This window comes from Nannospalax galili, unplaced genomic scaffold (genome assembly GCF_000622305.1).
Source record: "Nannospalax galili isolate Female #2095 unplaced genomic scaffold, S.galili_v1.0 scaffold15, whole genome shotgun sequence".
NCBI lineage: Eukaryota > Metazoa > Chordata > Mammalia > Rodentia > Spalacidae > Nannospalax > Nannospalax galili.
In genome coordinates this window covers 5,178,634-5,196,741 of record NW_008337322.1, presented here as the reverse complement: position 1 = coordinate 5,196,741, position 18,108 = coordinate 5,178,634, and the positions used below count along the sequence as shown (strand labels likewise).

The window sequence follows — 18,108 nt, the reverse complement described above, 5'->3', positions numbered from 1 at the left end:
TTTTTTTTGAGACAGGGTCTCAAGAACTCTGTAGCACAGACTGGACTGAATCTCACTATGTTTCTCAGGCTGGTTAACATTCAAAGCAGTCTGCTTACCTCTGCCTCCCAAGAGTTGAGGTTACAGACATGTGCCACCATGCCCTGCTTGTTTCCCTTTTTCTTCTCCTTTTTGAAAGAAAGAAGAGAATATCATCTCTCGGTTAACTCTCTAGCTGTACATTTTAGTGATCTGTAAACAGTTCAGTATGCTTCCTGAACTTGTTACAGTCTGTAGCAGTAATGCCATTCCATTTGATGTAACATGTAAGGTTTTATCCTATTGCGTGAGGATATTTATGCCCCTGTTATTTGTGGTATTATTGTCATATCCTTTGTATCTCAGTACATTGTAAGCCATGCAACACAGTGTTAACAGTTTTGTCTTGAGAATTCATGTTTTTCAAATTGAGAGTGAGTAGTGGGCAATGGGAGGAGTTGGAGGAGGACTCGGGGAGTAAAGAAGCAATACAAATACAATACTCTGTAAAATTCTCAAAACTAGAAATAGTACATTTTTCAGGAAATAAAAAGACACATAAGCAGACACAGCCTTTTCTATCCATCCACACATGTACTATTTCTGACACCCTTCGTTTCTCTTTATAGATCCAGATTTCCATCTGGTGTCATTTTCCTTCAACTTGAAAAACATCCTGTTTTTCTTGTAATGCAGGTGTTCTGGCAACAAGATTTTCCTATTTTAATCTAAAAATGCTTTTTCTCCTTGATTTTTGAGGGAATGTTTTTGTAAGACAAAATTCCTAGGTGACTGCACTGGCAGTGTAGAGACGGTGCTGGTCATCTGGCCATTTCTGTTGTGGTTTGAGCAGAATACCCTTTGCAATATCATTTTTCTGTATGTAATCAGCTGTTTCTCAAGTTGGTTGAAGGATTCTCTTACAAAGGTTTTCATCAGATTAGAAAATGTTCTGCCACTATCTTTGGTGCTTATTTCTTCCAGTGTTTTTCTGCCCCACCCTCAGTTTCATTCTGCCCCTAAGTCCCCTGACTGCTCAGTTCTTCAGCTTTTCCCGTTTTCCAGATTAGATTATGTCTGTCGGTACTGTCAGAAAATTCACTTAGTATTTAGGCTTCCATTTCCACTTCTCAGTTTTTCTATCAGGTACTGGAATTTTGGTTCTAAGAACTCCATCTAGCTCTAATAGTCTAAGCACCTGCCTATCTCTTTGTTCATTCATTAAGATTTTGCTTTATTTTATATCCATCAGCACATAACTCCTTCTTGATTCCCTAATAATCAATGGCTTGAAATTATCATAAGTCAGAGACATACTTAAGACTAGCTCCTAGCACTGACAGACCTGGGTTGCTCTCATCCTTGGTCAGAAAAGCTTTTTTTTCTTTTTTTGCAGTGGACCGCAGTCAATGGAGAAGTGACTGACTGGTCAAAGTACTTAGAATCAATGACTGAATGCTCAGCCCTAAACAGGTCATCTCTATTAACCTGCCACCATCAGTACTCATGGAACTTTGAGGAAGAGGAATCAGAAGGAACATAAGAGCCAGAGGATGGGAAGTTGTTGTGGCATGCAGTCTTCTGACATGACATGGCTATCATAGTCATTAATTCATGGCAGCTATGGTTACCTATACAAGATCCACACAAGATCACATCAGCCAAAATTCTGACATAGATCTCTAGGTCCCATCTCATACTGAGGAGCGATTGGCAGTGAATAGTTGCTGGGGAGCGCGAGTCAGTCAACTGAGGATATAGCCTCTGGTCTCTTTCCTATACTCCAGGGGATGACCCCACACCTGTGCACGTATGGCAGCTCCATGTTTTTTAACAATATAAAATTGGGAGGGGCAGATTGGGGGATTATGGGGGGAGCTGGAGGGGTAATGGAGACAGATATGATTATTTTTCATTATATACATGTGTCAAGTTTTTAAAAATAAATATTTTTAATAGATGATAACCAAATATTTCTGAAGCATTAAAATATTGATGAAAGGAATTATCATGATTTTTAATATTCTTAATATACTTAGCATGTCAAACATCATAACTTAGCTTTCTCAACCTTAAACATGTTCTAAACTCTTATATTACATGATAACTGGGCAGTATCATCTAAAACAAAGCCTGTTTTATTGTAAAGCATTGACTATATCATATAATTTATTAAATATTGTGTTGAAAACACAAAAACATAGTATGTTTATATAATTATATGTTTTCACACTACCACAAGATGAGAAGGTTCTAATGAAACTGTGTTAGTTACTATTCCCCTTGCCATAATAACGTACCTGGATAAGATTTATTATGGCTGATGGTTTAAGGGGTAAAGTCCATTATGGTGGGGAAGGTATGGCTATAGGAATAACCAGCATGTGGTGGTAGGAATTTGTTCCTATCTGGGCGGTCAGGAAGCAAAGTCAGGATGTAACCCTCAAGGTCCACCCCTAGAGTCTTACTTCCTCTAGTGAGGCCCCACCTACTGAAATTTCCACAACTTGAAGAATGGTGCTACCAGCTAGAGCTCAAGTGTTCAAACACATGAGTCTGTGAGAACGTTTTATACAAACCATCCTAATCAGGAACCATTTACATTCTTAAAAGTGGTTTTAAATAAAGTCCTTATCATCTACCAGGTTCATCATCTGGGATATCTGTCAGTTGATTTTAGTTAACTAATTAATTTTCCCCATCTGTGTATCACATTTTCTTTCTTTTCATGCCTGGTAATTTGTACCATATCCTGAATATTATGGCTGATAAATCTGAAGATGTGAATTTTATTATCATTCTCTGAAGGCTATTAATTTTTGCTCATATCAGCAGTTGGACTTCTAGCAAATCACCTTGAAGTTAAACAGGTTTGATTTTTGTGCTTTGTGAGGAAGATCTCCCAGAACCCAGTGCTCCTAAAGCTCCTTTGCACTGGAGGGACTCTTCTCCAAACTTCATTGTATGTTCTTGTAACTTCATTTTTGTCTTTGTTAGAGAAATTTACAAGGAACCTTTTTCTAAGATCTGAACTTTCTCTTGTTCCAACTGATTCAGACCTTAAAGCCTGTGCTGCTGTGCCAGACCCGGGTCTCCCAGCAGCTCCCAGGGCATGGTGTTCTGTCACCAACCTACAGCAAGCACTGACTGGTAAATCTTGTGATGAAAAAGAAAAACAATAAAGAACAGAGCTAAAGTTGCCTTCTAGGGAATACAAATAAAATCAGTAAGTCTTTTCAGTATGGCAACCTGCTATAGCTTGAAAAACAAATTATCAATGTCAGGAATAGAAAAGGAAGATATTAGTTTAGGTTCTAATGATATTTTTAAGTAATTAAGGAATGTTGTAATTTTTGCAAGCGCATTTGATAATTCAACACTATGCAAAATTTAGGTAAAACATTTAAAATCTGAAGCCCTATATTTGTTAAAGAAACTTAATTTCTGACTTAAAAACCTTTCCATAAGTAAAACTAAAGGCCTGTCAAGTTTCAGTTCTGAGTCCCATCCAACATCTAAAGAAGTAATATCAGTGTCTTCTCCATGTCTAGTTCACTCAGACACTAGAGCAGAGTTTATCAGCCATGGCAATATGAGCTGTTTGCTTGCTTGGCTTACTTGCCTAAGCATGTGAGGATTTATTTTTTTCCATATAAAGGAAATCCAGCGGTAAGCTATCTAGGACTTGAATGGGGGCCTATAGAACATCAGGGATCTAATCTGCTTCTGAACTTTCCCTTCCTTAATATTTTAGTTAGATTAGGCATCATGGTTTTCATTGTGACATCATTGTCCTTGATCATATTTAGTCCCTGCTACCCTCATGTGTCCTTCCTACCCTTCACTAATCACCTTCCACCTGCCCCCTCTGCCTTCACGTGCTCCATATATATTCCACATGAGAGCAAACATGCAACATGTTGTCCCCCCCCTTACCATCCTTCCAGCCTCATAGTTGTCCTCTATTTTCATATCCTATATATGTTATACATTATGCCTATGTATGTACATATATACTCACACACGCATCTAGATTGCATGTCTGAGGCAATTCATGCAATATGTGTCTTCATTTGGATCAGTTCACTGAACATGTTTCTCTCCAATTTGATCCCTTTTCCTGCAGATAACATCGTTTCATTCTTTTTTATAGCTGAGTAAAACCCATTGTGTGCATATGCCACATTTTCTTTATCTGCTCATCTGCTGAGAATCTACGCTGCATCTGTATCTTGGCTATTGTGAGTAGTGCAGCTGTCAGCACACAGGCACACTACCTCTCTGCTGTGCTGCCTTAGAACCCTTTGCGTATACTCAGAAGTGCTGCAGCAGGAGCCTGTGGGTATAGGGACTTCCATGCTGGTCTCCACAGTGGCCACACCAAGTCTCAGTCCTACCAGTAGTATATGATGTCTTCTCTTTCCCCACATCCTGGCCAGCATTTGTTAGCATTTCTTTTTTCACATTTTCCTGGTACCTAAGGATATTGAACATTTTTTCATACATTTATTGGATATTTGTATTTCTTCTTTTGCGAACTGTTTATTTGAGTAATTTCTCCATCTTTTGATTGGGCAATTTTATATTGTGGTGTTTAAAATTTGTAATTCTTTATATGTGCTAGGTATTAACCACTGATCATATGAACAGTTTTCACATATTTTTCTATTCTTCACTCTGATGTTGTGTCCTTTCCTGTGAAGATTTTTAAGTTCATTCAATCTTATTCGTAAATTCCTAAAACTATTTCCTGACCTAATGGAGCCAAGTGTTTTCCTCTAGGAATTTTTGAGATTCAGGTTAAATTTATTTTTGTATAGGAAGAAAGATAAGGAGCTAGTTTCCTTCTTCAATGTGCTGGTAACCCGTGTTCTACATTGCTATATAGGAAAACTATTGATTTTTGTATGTTGAGTTGGTATCTTGCTACTTTGCTGAAAATGTATCAGATCGAACTGTTTTCTGATAGTCTTTGGAGTCTTTTACATATAGGACCATTTTGCTGACAAAGTAGGATAATTCAGCTTCTTTCTCTCCTATGTTTATCACTTTTATTTCTTCTCCTGCCTTTACTGCTCTAGCTAAGACTTCAAGCTCTATATTGAATAAGATTGGAGAGAATGCACAACCTTATGTGATTCCTGGTTTTAGAGTAAATGCTCTTAGTTTTTCCTCACTTGGTTAAATGCTGGCTGTGGGCCTGTTCTGTGCAGTTTTTATTATGTTAGAGTATATCCCCTCCGTTCTTAGTCTCCTCAGGGCTTTTACTATGAAGAGCTCTTCTGAAGTAATCATGCATTGTCTCTCCTTAAGTCTGTGATTATTGATTTGTCTATGTTGCCATCCCTACATCCCTGGAATAAAACCAGTTTGGTGGTGTATGGCCTTCTAATGTATTATTGAATTCTGTTTGCCAAAATTTTATTGAGACAGACTCCCTCCCTCCTTTCTTCCCTCCTTCATTCTTTATTTTTGTGTTTTTTTTTTTATTTTATGTGTATGAGTGTTTCGCCTGCATGCACTGCCCACAAAGGCAGAAAGAGGGCGTCATATCCCCTGGAACTGGAGTTAGGACATTTTTTTACCCACCATATGGATACTGGGGGGCAGTGAACTTTGATCCCTGCTTGGTATCGTAGATATGAAATTTTCTATCTTAAGCCCAAGTGGTGTAAAAGGAAGTCCACAGAGGATGAAGCACCGCAGCATAGACTGCAGAGCATTTCCACGGTGAGGAGGACTTCACACTGATACTGAGCTGTTACCAGGTGTTCTGGCAGGAGGAGGAGGAGGAGGAGGGGGAGGAGGAGGGGGGGGAGGAGGAGGAAGAGGAGGAGGATATCCACGGGCAAGCTGGTCATTCATGGGTCCTGTTACTGAGAACAGGAATGGCTTCATCCTAGGAGGGGTATGCTGGGCTGGGATGGGTGCGGGTTTTGTAAAATTATAATTTTTCTTCAACTTCTATAAGTTCTATATGGCTTTTCTGACAAAGGAGAGATTAGCAAGAAGAAAACCAGAAATCTGTCAGTACGTGCACTACTTACATACGTGATACATACCCACAGAATGAGTAATTCTCAAGGTGGTTTTCAACTCCAGCTTGCATAGCATCTTCAACAAAGAACAATAAAGCCTTAGAGAAATGACAGAAGAAAAAGACTTATCTTAAGGGGCACAAGCCGGGTGAAGCCACATCTTAGTTAATAAAACTTCTTAATATAGATTCCTCTGGTGTCCTTGTAAGTCTAAGATGGTCTTCAGTAGTTAGTCAGTTCATTCTCCCTCATAGGAAAGGAGGGGCAGACCCCCAAGGCAGGAACAGACCCATAAAGAAAAGGTAAGAGGGAAGAGAGTGCTCCTGCCTGCAGCTGCATCTTCCCAGTTTCTCCAGCTCAGCAGTCCTTCATGTTTTGGGGTGGGACGCCTTTTCAGAGGAGAATTTGACATCCTCTCTACAGCCTACTATTGTTTTTATTTTTTATGTGTATGAGTGTATTGCCTGCATGCATGTAAGTGCACCTGTGTCATGCAATGCCCATGAAGGTCAGAAGAGGCTGTCAGATTCCTCTGGAACTAGAGTTATGGATGGTTGTTAGCTGCCATGTGGATACTGAGAACTGAACCTGGGTCCTCTTCAAGAGCAGCCACTGCTCTTAACCATTGATCCATCTCCCCAGCCCCAGGAATTATTTTTTTAATAAACGTTTTTTACATTTTTCCCACTCTTTGCTATGATATGATTTTTCAACTATGGCTAAACATTAGAAAAATTACTCAGGAAATGAGAGTTGATGGTAAGGAAATTACATCTTCCTTAGAAGATGAGGTTGGAAGCGCTTGTCCCCCTCGGGTACATGAAAGCCACTTTATATGGCAGTGAAGAGGCAGTGGACAGGAAGACTGGCATCCAGGGCTTATGTCTGCTTTCTTATTTTTTTCTCTATATCTAGAACACTAGTGGCTCCCAACCTCCTGGGACTAGTTCCTGTAGTTCTTTAAACAGGCATATTCATATTTCTTTCCTGCAACTTAAGTCATGTTTATATGCTTCGTTTTAACTGATACACAAGAACAGTGCTTTAGAATTTAGAAATCTGGGCACAGAGAGTGTGTATGATCTTCCCAAAGGAGCAGCCACCATTGCAGAATCAACCTAGGGAGCCTTTAAAAAGAGGAAAGCCGCTGATACACAAGAACAGTGCTTTAGAATTTAGAAATCTGGGCACAGAGAGTGGGTATGATCTTCCCAAAGGAGCAGCCACCATTGCAGAATCACCTAGGGAGCCTTTAAAAAGAGGAAAGCCAGGCATGGTGGCGTACGCCTTTAATCCCAGCACTCTGGAGGCAGAGGCAGGCAGATCTCTGTCAGTTCAAGGCCAGCCTGGTCTACATAGTGAGTTCCAGGACAGCTGGGGCTACAGGGAGACCCTGTCTCAAAAAAAGAAGAGAGAAAAAACAGGAGCTGGAAACGGCAGAAGGTCCATCTCAAACCAGCCCATTCGGTTTCTACAAATGGGTGAGACTCAGGCCATCCCTCCTACGAAAATATTTCCAGATGATTTAAATTTACGACCAGGCTGTGCATAATGGTGTCTTTTTTGAGAACACAGCCCATCTTCCTGCCACATTGGTGACTAACAGGCCACGAATGCCAGCGCTCTTCTTGCAGACCTGCTCCTTACTGGAGTCTCAGTGTGTCCAATTTCCCTACATCCCCACTTCATTTTCAACCATTGTTTTCTATCACCTAGTGAGAACTGTGGCGTCTGATCAAAGCTGCCGACTCTCCTCACACTTCTGCTTCCTCCTCTGGCTTGCATCTGGCAAAGTCAGTGGTTGGTCATCCCTTGCAGAGCTCGGGAGGTTTGGTCTCCATTTGCCCTGCTGGTCTTCAGTGGCACTGTGCATGGCTGTGCACAGAGCTTGCCCCCCGACCCAAGTCCCTCGCAGAGTCCCAGGCCCCAGTGCATCACCGTGTGCCCTCGTCTTTAGCCTGCTCGCTCCTTCTCGCCCATTTCTCACATATGCCACACCAGAGGTTTTTATATTCATTTTGTGCTTTTGTTTCTGTTTGATCTTACGTGACTATGTCCTTCATCTCTCTTTACTTTTCTGCCTCATTTCATTCCTCCTTTCCCTTTTCTGTCTGGATGGCCTGGACCATAAGGTTCATTTAAATTCCTCCTTAGCAACATGCTCACTTCCCTTGGCCTCCGGTCGCTGCACTGCTCCTAGCTACAAACGCTGATGTTTTAGAATTGGGAAGCCTGTTAGATTTGCACATCTCACTTTAACATGCTTCTTATGTCTGTAGATATTCTGATTCTTACTTATAATCTGTCACTTTATTAGCAATGTCATGGGCTAGACTCTCATTTCCCCAACCCCAAATGTATGGTTTGAGAATTGAAATCATTAAAATCATTTCTTCTCCAAATCTGTTGTGGCAAGACACAAAATAGCCCTTTGGAAAAATATTCAAATTATACATCAGTTTAAAAAAATAGAAGATCCTTACTGCAGTGAAGTGCATTTCAACTCATGCTAAATTTGAATATCTTCATGTGCTCTGTGTCCTCTCCTGTACCCTATACAATCCATTCATGCTTCCTCTTTCAGTTTATTAAAGTCAAAATGTGATGGATGGCTACCTGGAACCTCATCTTCCTGTAAAACGTGCCAAGACTCTCCGAACAGTGGACAGAGCAGGAAGGAGAAGAAGACAGTTGGGTTTCAGTCACACATGGAAGATGGTGACCGGTGGGTGTGTCAAGAAAAAAATACCCGCAGACCCCAAAGAGGTAAGTTTACCGTCTGTCTCAGCGGAAGAGAAGCTACCAAGGAAGGAGGTTGCTGGTGCCTGGACGCCAGTGAGTGAGCAGCAGCAGGTGACGGCCCCAATGCTGGGCTGGAATCAGCTTCGCAGGCGCACCTAAACGTGTGGTGCCACGGAGGGGAGGGGCACATCACACAGTGAGTTGAGGACGTTCTGAGTGAGTACAAAGAACAGAGTCAGACGTAGCTCTCTCCTGGAAAAGTAAGGCCGAGAAAGAATCACTACTCAGCTGGCTGGCAGTGTGTGGTGTGTGGAGGGGATGCCGCGAGCAGCTTCACATTGTGGCTAAAACAGAACTCACAGCGCTGCGGCAAATAGTGCCTAGCAGTCTTCGAAGTGCAGATAATTCTTCCTATTTCTATCTAGGTTTTAACAGAAATCAAGTATAAATAGCTATGAAATGTTGAATGAAAGAAATTTGTGTTTCCCAGTTGCTTCTGGAGTGGCTCTGGGTATAATCTCCCCTGGCAAGCCTTAAGGCAAGGAAGGAGCCTCACTGTGGAGAGGTGCGGGAAGCAGTAGTCTCTCTCCGCCTCTGCTCCAGCCTCTTTACCACACTTTGTTGTCCCTGGTCACAGCTGATAACCTTGATTTCTTTACCTACTCCCTCTTCCCAGCTAAGCTCCTTCTGCTTGTGTTAAGCAACCAACTTCTCATAATCTCTCAAACAGCTTTCATGTTTGGTTATTTGAAAGCAGGCGTGTTCTGTGAGAAAATCTTGTATGTGCCTCACCCTGCCTTTCCTTAATGGCCTCCAGCTCTGCTATGCTTTATTACAGGGTTAATTATGAGTAATCTAGACATGGTTTCTTCCTCTCCCTAGTAATTGAGAGATGAATATTATTTTGAGCTTCAAAAGGGAGACTCCACTATTTGTCTTTGACATAAGGCAAACATTCTACAGCCCTCCACTGAGGACAGATGGTGGAGGCCTCCTTTTAGGCGAGGATACCTAAAACACAGTTTAAACTCAGAAGGCCTACTGAGTTAGCCTCTGCTTTCTCTGGTAATAGTATTTCAGTGATGGGTGCTTCATTCCTCCCTATTCTTAGCTATTGCATTTTGGAAAGGGGAGAATCTGCCAGAACTGGTCTGCTGGTTACCCTGCAAGGCTTAACATACTGTTCTGTTAACATGTCAACAAATTCATCTTGTGTGTTAGCACTAAAATAAAATGGCAAAAAAAAAAATAGTATAATAGCAAAGGGACAAATAACTTGTGTTATTGGTTAAGACCATAGCACCATTAGAAAGCAGCTCTTGAAAAGGTGCTTGAGAAAGGCAACATCAGACCAGCCCTGGCTGTGGTGGAGGTCAGTCTCTCCCAAGCCCAGCTACAGAAGCAAGAAGCCTACAAAGGGCTGCTGTCCAAAAAAAAAAAAAAAAAAAATCAATTTCTAATTTGAAACAGAATCATTTTTGACTAACAGGAGTTCAGAACCCATTACTTTCTGCTGTGTAGTCTGCTGACTTCTCAACACTTTTTGTTGTGCACAATGAATCCTAATCATCATTTTGTAGTGTTGCTATACCAATCAGTTTAACAGAGAAAGCTACTACTGATGTGTAGTTTCCAGGGCACTGCACTCTTGGTTTTCTTTCTCAGCAGCTCTCCTAGTCCCTCTTTTCCCTTCTTTCTTTAGTGAATGGGAGGTTGTAGTGTTTCCATGAAAATAATATAGAAAACCTTTTTATCTTTTTAAAACTGTGTTTTGTTGCATTTTAAGTTATTCACATGAACAATGAAATTCTTCCACTCGTAGAAAAGACTGTCTTGTATTTCTCTCTTTTGTTCTAATAGAGACATTTGCAAAACTATGATCTGCCTGAGCACTGAAGGTACATGAAGTTGCCCCCTTGAGTGGTTCTGCCACTGCAGGGCTGGTGTGTGCAGATCAGAGACAGGCTGGAGGTATCGGCTTGGCCTTTGCTGCAGCACCAGCAGCAGGTGGACTGCAACGTTCCCTGGTGTGTGCCATGGGTCTGGGTGTCCTGGTTATCACAAGGCCAGTGACCCAGCACTAACTGCCCAAGTTACATTGCTTGGTTTAGCACCTCCTTGATTGCTTTCCCTTTTTAATGTGACTGAATCTTTTAGTATACATTTCTTCTCTTTTATATCCTTTGTTTCTTTTGTTACTGTCCTTTAATCATGAAGTACTGTACAGGACATTTACTGCAGGACCATTAATCTTTATTACCAGTCTCTCCTTTCTCTCGCCTATCCTCCTCACCATTCTGCCAATTTTATGGATGCTAAATGTATAAAAGAGACTACTCTCTTGAGTCAAAGGGCAGCCTTGTGATAACAAAAATGGTACAGTCTTGTCAGAATTACACTTACAGCATAAACTTTTTCTTCTATCCACACATAGAATGTTACATTTTAGCTGCTTTTACTTTGCTGTGTGGAATGAGGAGACAGTGCTTTGAAAAATCCAAATGGGTCAAGAATTTTTAAAGGCATAAATTTGGAAACACTTGGTCTTCCTCCCCATCCCTTCCATCCCACAGCCAAACATTCTTTCCCACCTTGTCTAGAACCCTTCTTTCCTGAAAAATTACTGTTGCCCTGGCCTAAACGCCCTTGAAACTAAAGGCATTTTTCCTGTGATGTTGATGGAATAGCTAGAGCTGAAGTCACTGAACACAAGTTCCAGAATTAAAACATTAGACCATGGGGTTGGCACTGCCCTTCCTGAATTCCAGCTGAAAGTCATTCTGGAGCTCTCTGGTATGTTGGGGGACCTCCTGTTTGCTCCTTTATATGGATCACTAAGTTCCTTTATAGCTTCGGCAGAATCTTGCTCCAGATCAATTCCGGGTTAGTTGGTGGTGTTGAGCATGCCCTTCATTTTATCTTTGGGGGTTTCTTGGACCATCTAATCTTACATAGCTGCTGTCAGTGCTTGAGTTCCCTGAGAGGCTCTCAAATACTTCTTAAAATGGAAAATGATTATTAAAGACTCAACTCAAGTGAGCAGTGATCTCTAGTGCTCTTCGTGGTTCCTTGAGTGTGCCTGTACCCACAGTGGTGGTTAAATACCGGAGACACAATGAAGGAATAGTAAGCTGGAAGAGCCAAAGTGCAGAGGCTGCGTCCATCTTCCTCTAAGGGTCGTTTACCTACATTTCCTTCATTACTACTATCATTATTCATACTTAATCATAACAAAACGTACTGATTCCCAGCAGTGTGAGATGAAAGCAATGCTAAGCATTGATGTCTTCATCAACAGCACACAGACAGAAGACAAGCACCCTGGAGGGCTATGAAAACACCCAGACATGTAGAATAAATCATTCTGCCTGGTTCACTAAAAACGAATTCAAATGTAAGAGCCTATCTTAAGAGTTAAACTTGCTGTAAATATGGAACATTGTCAGTGAAGTCAGAGTATCCGCATTGCCCATCCTCTGCGATGGAGAGCAGTAAGTATTTCAAAGCACCATCTAATGCACCATCTAATGTACCTATTTGTTACTCATTTTAGGTTTTCTCTCACTAGACTAACTTTCACGTCCCCATGTCCTAGAACATGCTTAACTCGTTATATGTCTGTTGACTGGATCAGCATAACATTAAATATATTGATTTTTCTTTCTCTGCCCTTGTTTCATTTTCCCCAAATAAGGACCTAATCACTTAGACCTTTCGACCTCAGTGCCTGGAGTGATTTAGTGATTTAAGCAGAATGTGTGCTTAGCCCTTCAAAGTCCTTATGGTGATTGATTGCTAATGTCAAAGGAAAAGAGCAGAGTGAAGCCTTAAAATAGCACTGCCCAGGAAGTCAGGAAAACCGTGGGCATTGTTTCATTTCCTTTTATTCTGACTGAAGTTTAATTATATACAATAAAATTGCACAGGTCTTGGATGTAGTGTGGTAAGTTTGACAGTTGCTTGCACCCATGTAAGCACCAGTTCAGATGTAGCACGTTTTCATGAGTCCTGCACGTCCCGCCTGCTTTCTCTGATCAGCTCCACCCGAGGCCCCTTCCCTGGCGGGCCCAGGGGCCCTCTTCTCACTGTGACTTCACATGCTGTTTTTGCTGCGTGTGCCTCCCAGGTGTCTCTCCTTCCAAACATTCGGGCTCAGCCATCATACCGCATTAGGCCTTACTCATTTAACATTAATTACCTCTTTAAAGTCAGTGTCTCCAAGTGCAGCAACATTCTGGAGTGTTGGGGATATAGACTTTGGGGGGTGGGGTTTTCAATTCAGTCCATAAAAAACATTTTCCTTTCCATAGTTATGTGTTTTATTTTTCTTTCTTGGTTACCTAGTAGTTCCATTCTAATGTAAAATAAAATGTTAAAGAATACTTGCATACCTCTTCCAGATCTGGGGGACAGTCTTTTACCCATTAAGTGTGATCATAGCTTATGCTCTTTTTAATTGCTCTTTATCAGGCTGAGAAAATACCCTCCTGGCCTGTTGAGAGTCTTTGTCACAGAGGATGTCTGATTTCATCCAGTGCTTTTTCTGTGCTGGTGGACAGGGTTGTTTTTCTCAGTCTCAGAGACTCTGGTTCATGGTTGCTTGTCCTCCTGTACTTGGGCAGAACAGCATGTGTGGTGATGGCACCTTGTTTCTTGAGAGGTAGGAAGAGAAAGAGACAGAAGGGGCCAGGGACACTATGCTCCCCACCCCTTCAGCCCATGACTTACTTTCTTCTAGAACCTCTAAAAATGGCACCACTAACTAGGGACCAACTTTTTCAATACATGAGCTTTGAGGGTAACATTTCCTATCCAAACTATAGTAATCATGTTTTTTCTTTCATTAATGTGATGATTATACTAACTGTGAAATATTGAGATATAATGGTGTGTGTGTGTGTGTGTGTGTGTGTGTTGGGTGGGGTTTTTTGGTAGTAAGTTTTCAGGTTCTGGTATCAGAGAATGTCAGTGAAAATGGTGGGGTGAGTGGCTGTAGTGCTCACTCTCTCCCAGGAACACTGAAGACCCACACCGCCAGAGTCTACCTTATCAGGGCTCTAAAGAAAGTGAGGATTCTAGAAACGCCGTGGAACTTGGTGGGGCCTTAGCTTTACCCAGCCCCTGCCCTAGCATGGCGTCAATTTTGAAGATATCAGCCGAGGCTGAGGTGACCCTAGTCTCAATGTGCCAGGGTCTGTTGTGACCCGTCATTGGGTTCCCCAAAGCACTGACACAAGGTCTTGCTTCTTGTTCTGCCTCACTCTGAGCTGTGGAAGGACAGAAGCAGCTGCATGCAGGGCGTTCCCTGAAAATGTTGAAATCAAGTGACCACACTGCTGCTTCCTAAGACAAGAGGAGGCAAGGAAAGGCTGGGAAGTACAGACCCAGTGAGATGGAAATTCCTAGAACAAACTGCCAGGCTAACTCCAGAGTATACGGAGAATCTGTACAGACCTAGAGCAGCAATAAATTTTTTTTGATCCTCCAGAAAAAGATAAGCCAGGACCAAATAGCTTCACAGGCAAATTTCAATCTTTAAGAATTAACAAAAATCCTTCTCAAACTCTTCCATGAAATACAAGAGGAAGGATTACCTCCAAACTCACTCTAAGAGGCCCTGATCTAGAGCCAGGCAGACACTGCCAGCAGACTGTAGACAAGTATCCCTTATAAATATGTATGAAAATGTCCCAAACAAAATAGTAGCAAGCTGAACGTAGCAGCATATTAAAAGGATTATAAATCATGACCAAGTGGGATTTACCTCAGGAACGCGAAGGTGGCTCAAGGTAGAAAAATCAATCAGTGTAATTCACCGCATTCACAGAAAGAAGGTAAAGTCACATGATCGTCTCAGTTTGCACGTGGGGGTGGGGGGGGAACCTTAACAAAATCCAACATTCCGTAAAAGACTGACAACCCCCCTCAATTTTAGGAACAAGACAAGGAACTTGAACTGTAAGTCGAATCCGGCATACTCCCTATTATAAATAAGGGTTACGGAAGACGGCCGTGCCTTTTTTCGTACGTACTGACTGTGGCTGTTTTCATTGCTATAATAGAATTGAATAGCTGTGACATTAGTTGTCTGGCCGCCAAAACCTAATATATTTATTTTATCTGACCTTTCACTGTGTATTGACCCTGCCTTATTAGATAAGGAGGGAGGGAGAAAGATGTGGGAGGGGAGAGAATTGTAAACTTGAACATTTTTATAGGACTGGCTGGAATTGTGAATGAGCACCCACTGGTTCCCCCACACACACACACACACAGAATCACAGGGGCCTCGCTTGCAGCTGGGAAGAAGGAAGGCTCAAGTGTCGGCAGGGGCAGGTGGCTAAGTAGCTAGCTTCTGGCCCGGAGCGACCGCCAACACCCACCTGCAGCAGAGCAGCCATGGTGTCTGCGGTGGCAAAGAGCTCGCTACGGAGACAGACCTCACAGACAGAGTACCTTCTAGATTTTTGTTTAGTTATTTTTTTAATATTTTATTTATTATTTTTATGTGTATGCGTGTATTGCCTGAAACTAGGTAAGTGCACCTGTGTCACGCAGTGCCCTCGGAGGACAGAAGAGGCCGTTGGATCCCCTGGAACTGGAGTTATGGACAGTTGTTAGTTGCCATGTGGGTGCTGGGATTCAAACCTAGGTCTTCTGCAAGAACAGTGTTCTTGACCACTGAGCCATCTCTCCAGCCCCATTTAGATATTTTTATTCTATTGAGTGTTCTGCCTGCATGAATGGAAGCACAGCTGTGTGCAGTGTCCAAGGACACCAGAAGAGGGCACCAGATTCCCCAGGCTGGAGTTACAGAGAGTCGTTAGCCACTGTGTGGGTGCTGGGAACCAAACCTGGGTCCTCTGCAAGAGCAGCCAGTGCCCTTACCAGCTGAGCCCTCTCGCCAGACCTACAGACAATAATATTGAGAAGTCTCAAGAGAATTTTTTAAAGAATATGTTTTAGCGTCTATAAATCTCAAAAGAAACAAAGCTAAATTACATTTTTTTTAACCAAGTGCATGTATGTTAAAGCAAAATGAAACAATCATCAGAACGTGCCTGACTCCGAGGAAATGTGGGTGGGCTGGATGCTGGAGCTGGGGCCTGGGTGGCACTGTGGCCACTGCTGCTGCTTGATCTGCGAAGACAGTATGCTGACATTTTCTTTCTAATGTATTCCTTATGCTGAACTGAACATAAGATACAGTTCAGCTGTTTTCAACAAAGGGCCCAGAAGAAGAGATTCTTAATCTTTGAACTCTAAGAAAAAGTTACCAGAGATATTGATTGATGGATGGGCAGACATCCAGCTACATATAAATTGGAAATAATCCCTTCTGTTTAGTTCCATCTGTATATGCAAAAACATAGAGGTATATCTACGGTATAGAAACACAGCATTTATACATGAAGTTGATCAGCCTAATGGATAGCGGTCTTTCCAGCACTTACGTTTTTAAAGTATGTGATGTATTTGTGTTTATATGTGGAAATATAGGGATGTGTAGTTCTGTGAACACATATAACTACATCGTCGCTGGCATACTTAATATTAAATCAGAACAGATACTAAAAACTATCATATAGCTTTTGGAAACAAAAAATAAACTTTGGTAATTAAAAGAGAATAAATTTGATCTTTTGGGGATCCCAAACTCTTTCAGATTTTAAAGTAAGTTATTGTCCCTTTCTCTAGAAAAATGAACGATGTGCATGTTGTTTCTCCAGTTATGAGGGATCACACATTCCTAAAGTACATCCATCAATTAGGGAAGTCCCTGGGACCCCTGTTTATTGTTTTTCAAGTAAAGCAGTGGGATTCACTGGTATTTACAAAACCAAACGCCCAGAGTTTTTCATGTGTCATTGCTCTATTTCAGGGGGGTGGACAGTGGCAAGTCTCTAAGGCTTGGGGATGCCTACGACATCAATGTCACTGCTTGAAGTATTGTCATGTCTTTTGTTGAATATCCAAATTATTTCCTTTATTGTTCACACAGAGACTGTGACAGGAGTTAGAAAAGATGCATCCACATCTCCTATGCCAAAAAGAAGCTCAAAGGACCTTGTGACCACAGCCTTGTCCCCATCCCAGCACAACACCTCACGGTGAGCTTAAGAGAGCCTTCAATTTTACATTCTCTATATGAGTGTTTTTAAGTCAAGATTGAAGAAATCTTGAGAGTTTCCATGATCTTACTCAAGATTTATTATGAAGGGTATATATTTGACCAGATTCAACCACACAGAGTTCTTGTCTCTATATGTGCACTTTCTGACATGATGAAGACAACTGGCAAGGATTTCCATAGACATCTAAAGCTAATTCTGTCCTTCATTGGAAACTGCTTAGCAGTTGGTCCTTCCTAGTTGATCATGTATGGTAATGTATTTGGATTACAGTTTTAAGTAACTAATTTAATTCTGAAAATTGCAGTGGCTTTTGTGCTAAAGGTATATTGGTGTTCATTTATACCAAAGACTTTAGAAGGGCTAATCATTTGATCAGCCATTTCTGGAGTCAGGGAAAGAAATACATTATTTAGAAATTCTCATATCTATGCCAACTCCCATACTGCACACTTAAGGCTCAGTACATAAACATCCATTCTAAAAGAGCTTGGTTTATGTTTCCTTGGGGATATAGCTGGTTTTGTGCACTTAAATTCCTTGCATCTTATCGCATGAATATAGATTTTAAGACTTAATTTGTAGTTTAATTCAGATTTGATTGAATTTAGGAAATAAAAATGCCTAAATTGTTAATCTCAAAGCAGATGATTTGAAAGGTATACTATAAAAATTTATTCTTTAGTTATTTCAGGAAGGAAAACAGCTTTGACTCTTCATTCTCTATAGAGCTGTATTTTAGCCAAGTCCTATATAAGCACAGAAGCCAAAGTGAGGCATCTTTAAGAGCCAGTGACTGCTCTAATTGTGGCCCTTTTTGCGGTGCGTTTAATTCTGGAGCCCAAAGGACAGGCATTATAAAGACCTGGGAAGTCAGAGATAGTAAGATGCTCAGTGGTTAAAAGCACTGGCTGCTCCCTGCAGAGGACCTGGGTTCAGTTCCCAGCACCCAGTTCCAGGGTATCAAGTGCCTTTTTTTGGCCTCCGTGGGCATGACAGACAGACAGGCAGGCACACACGCACACACACACAGTGGACTTATATACTTCCAGGCAAAACATTCATACATGTAAAATAAAAACATGTCAATCTGAGTGTGGTGGCACACACCTTTAATCCCAGCACTTGGGAGGCAGAGGCAGGTGAATCTCTGTGAGTTTAAGTCTAGCCTGGTCTAC

At 41.6% G+C, this 18,108-nt stretch overlaps 1 protein-coding gene across 4 annotated transcripts in view; it reads left to right on the top strand.

Moving 5' to 3' along the window:
• Kiaa1328 (KIAA1328 ortholog) overlaps positions 1–18,108 on the top strand; it is a 335,550-nt gene that overhangs the window by 245,080 nt on the left and 72,362 nt on the right. For 3 of the 4 annotated variants that reach the window (XM_029563282.1, XM_008832505.3, XM_029563283.1), the window contains 2 exons: positions 8,641–8,822; positions 16,801–16,909. In XM_029563282.1, the coding sequence (XP_029419142.1) occupies positions 8,641–8,822; positions 16,801–16,909 (291 nt within the window). The remainder of the gene's footprint in view (positions 1–8,640; positions 8,823–16,800; positions 16,910–18,108) is intronic. The other variant, XM_008832506.3, reaches the window with a different exon arrangement.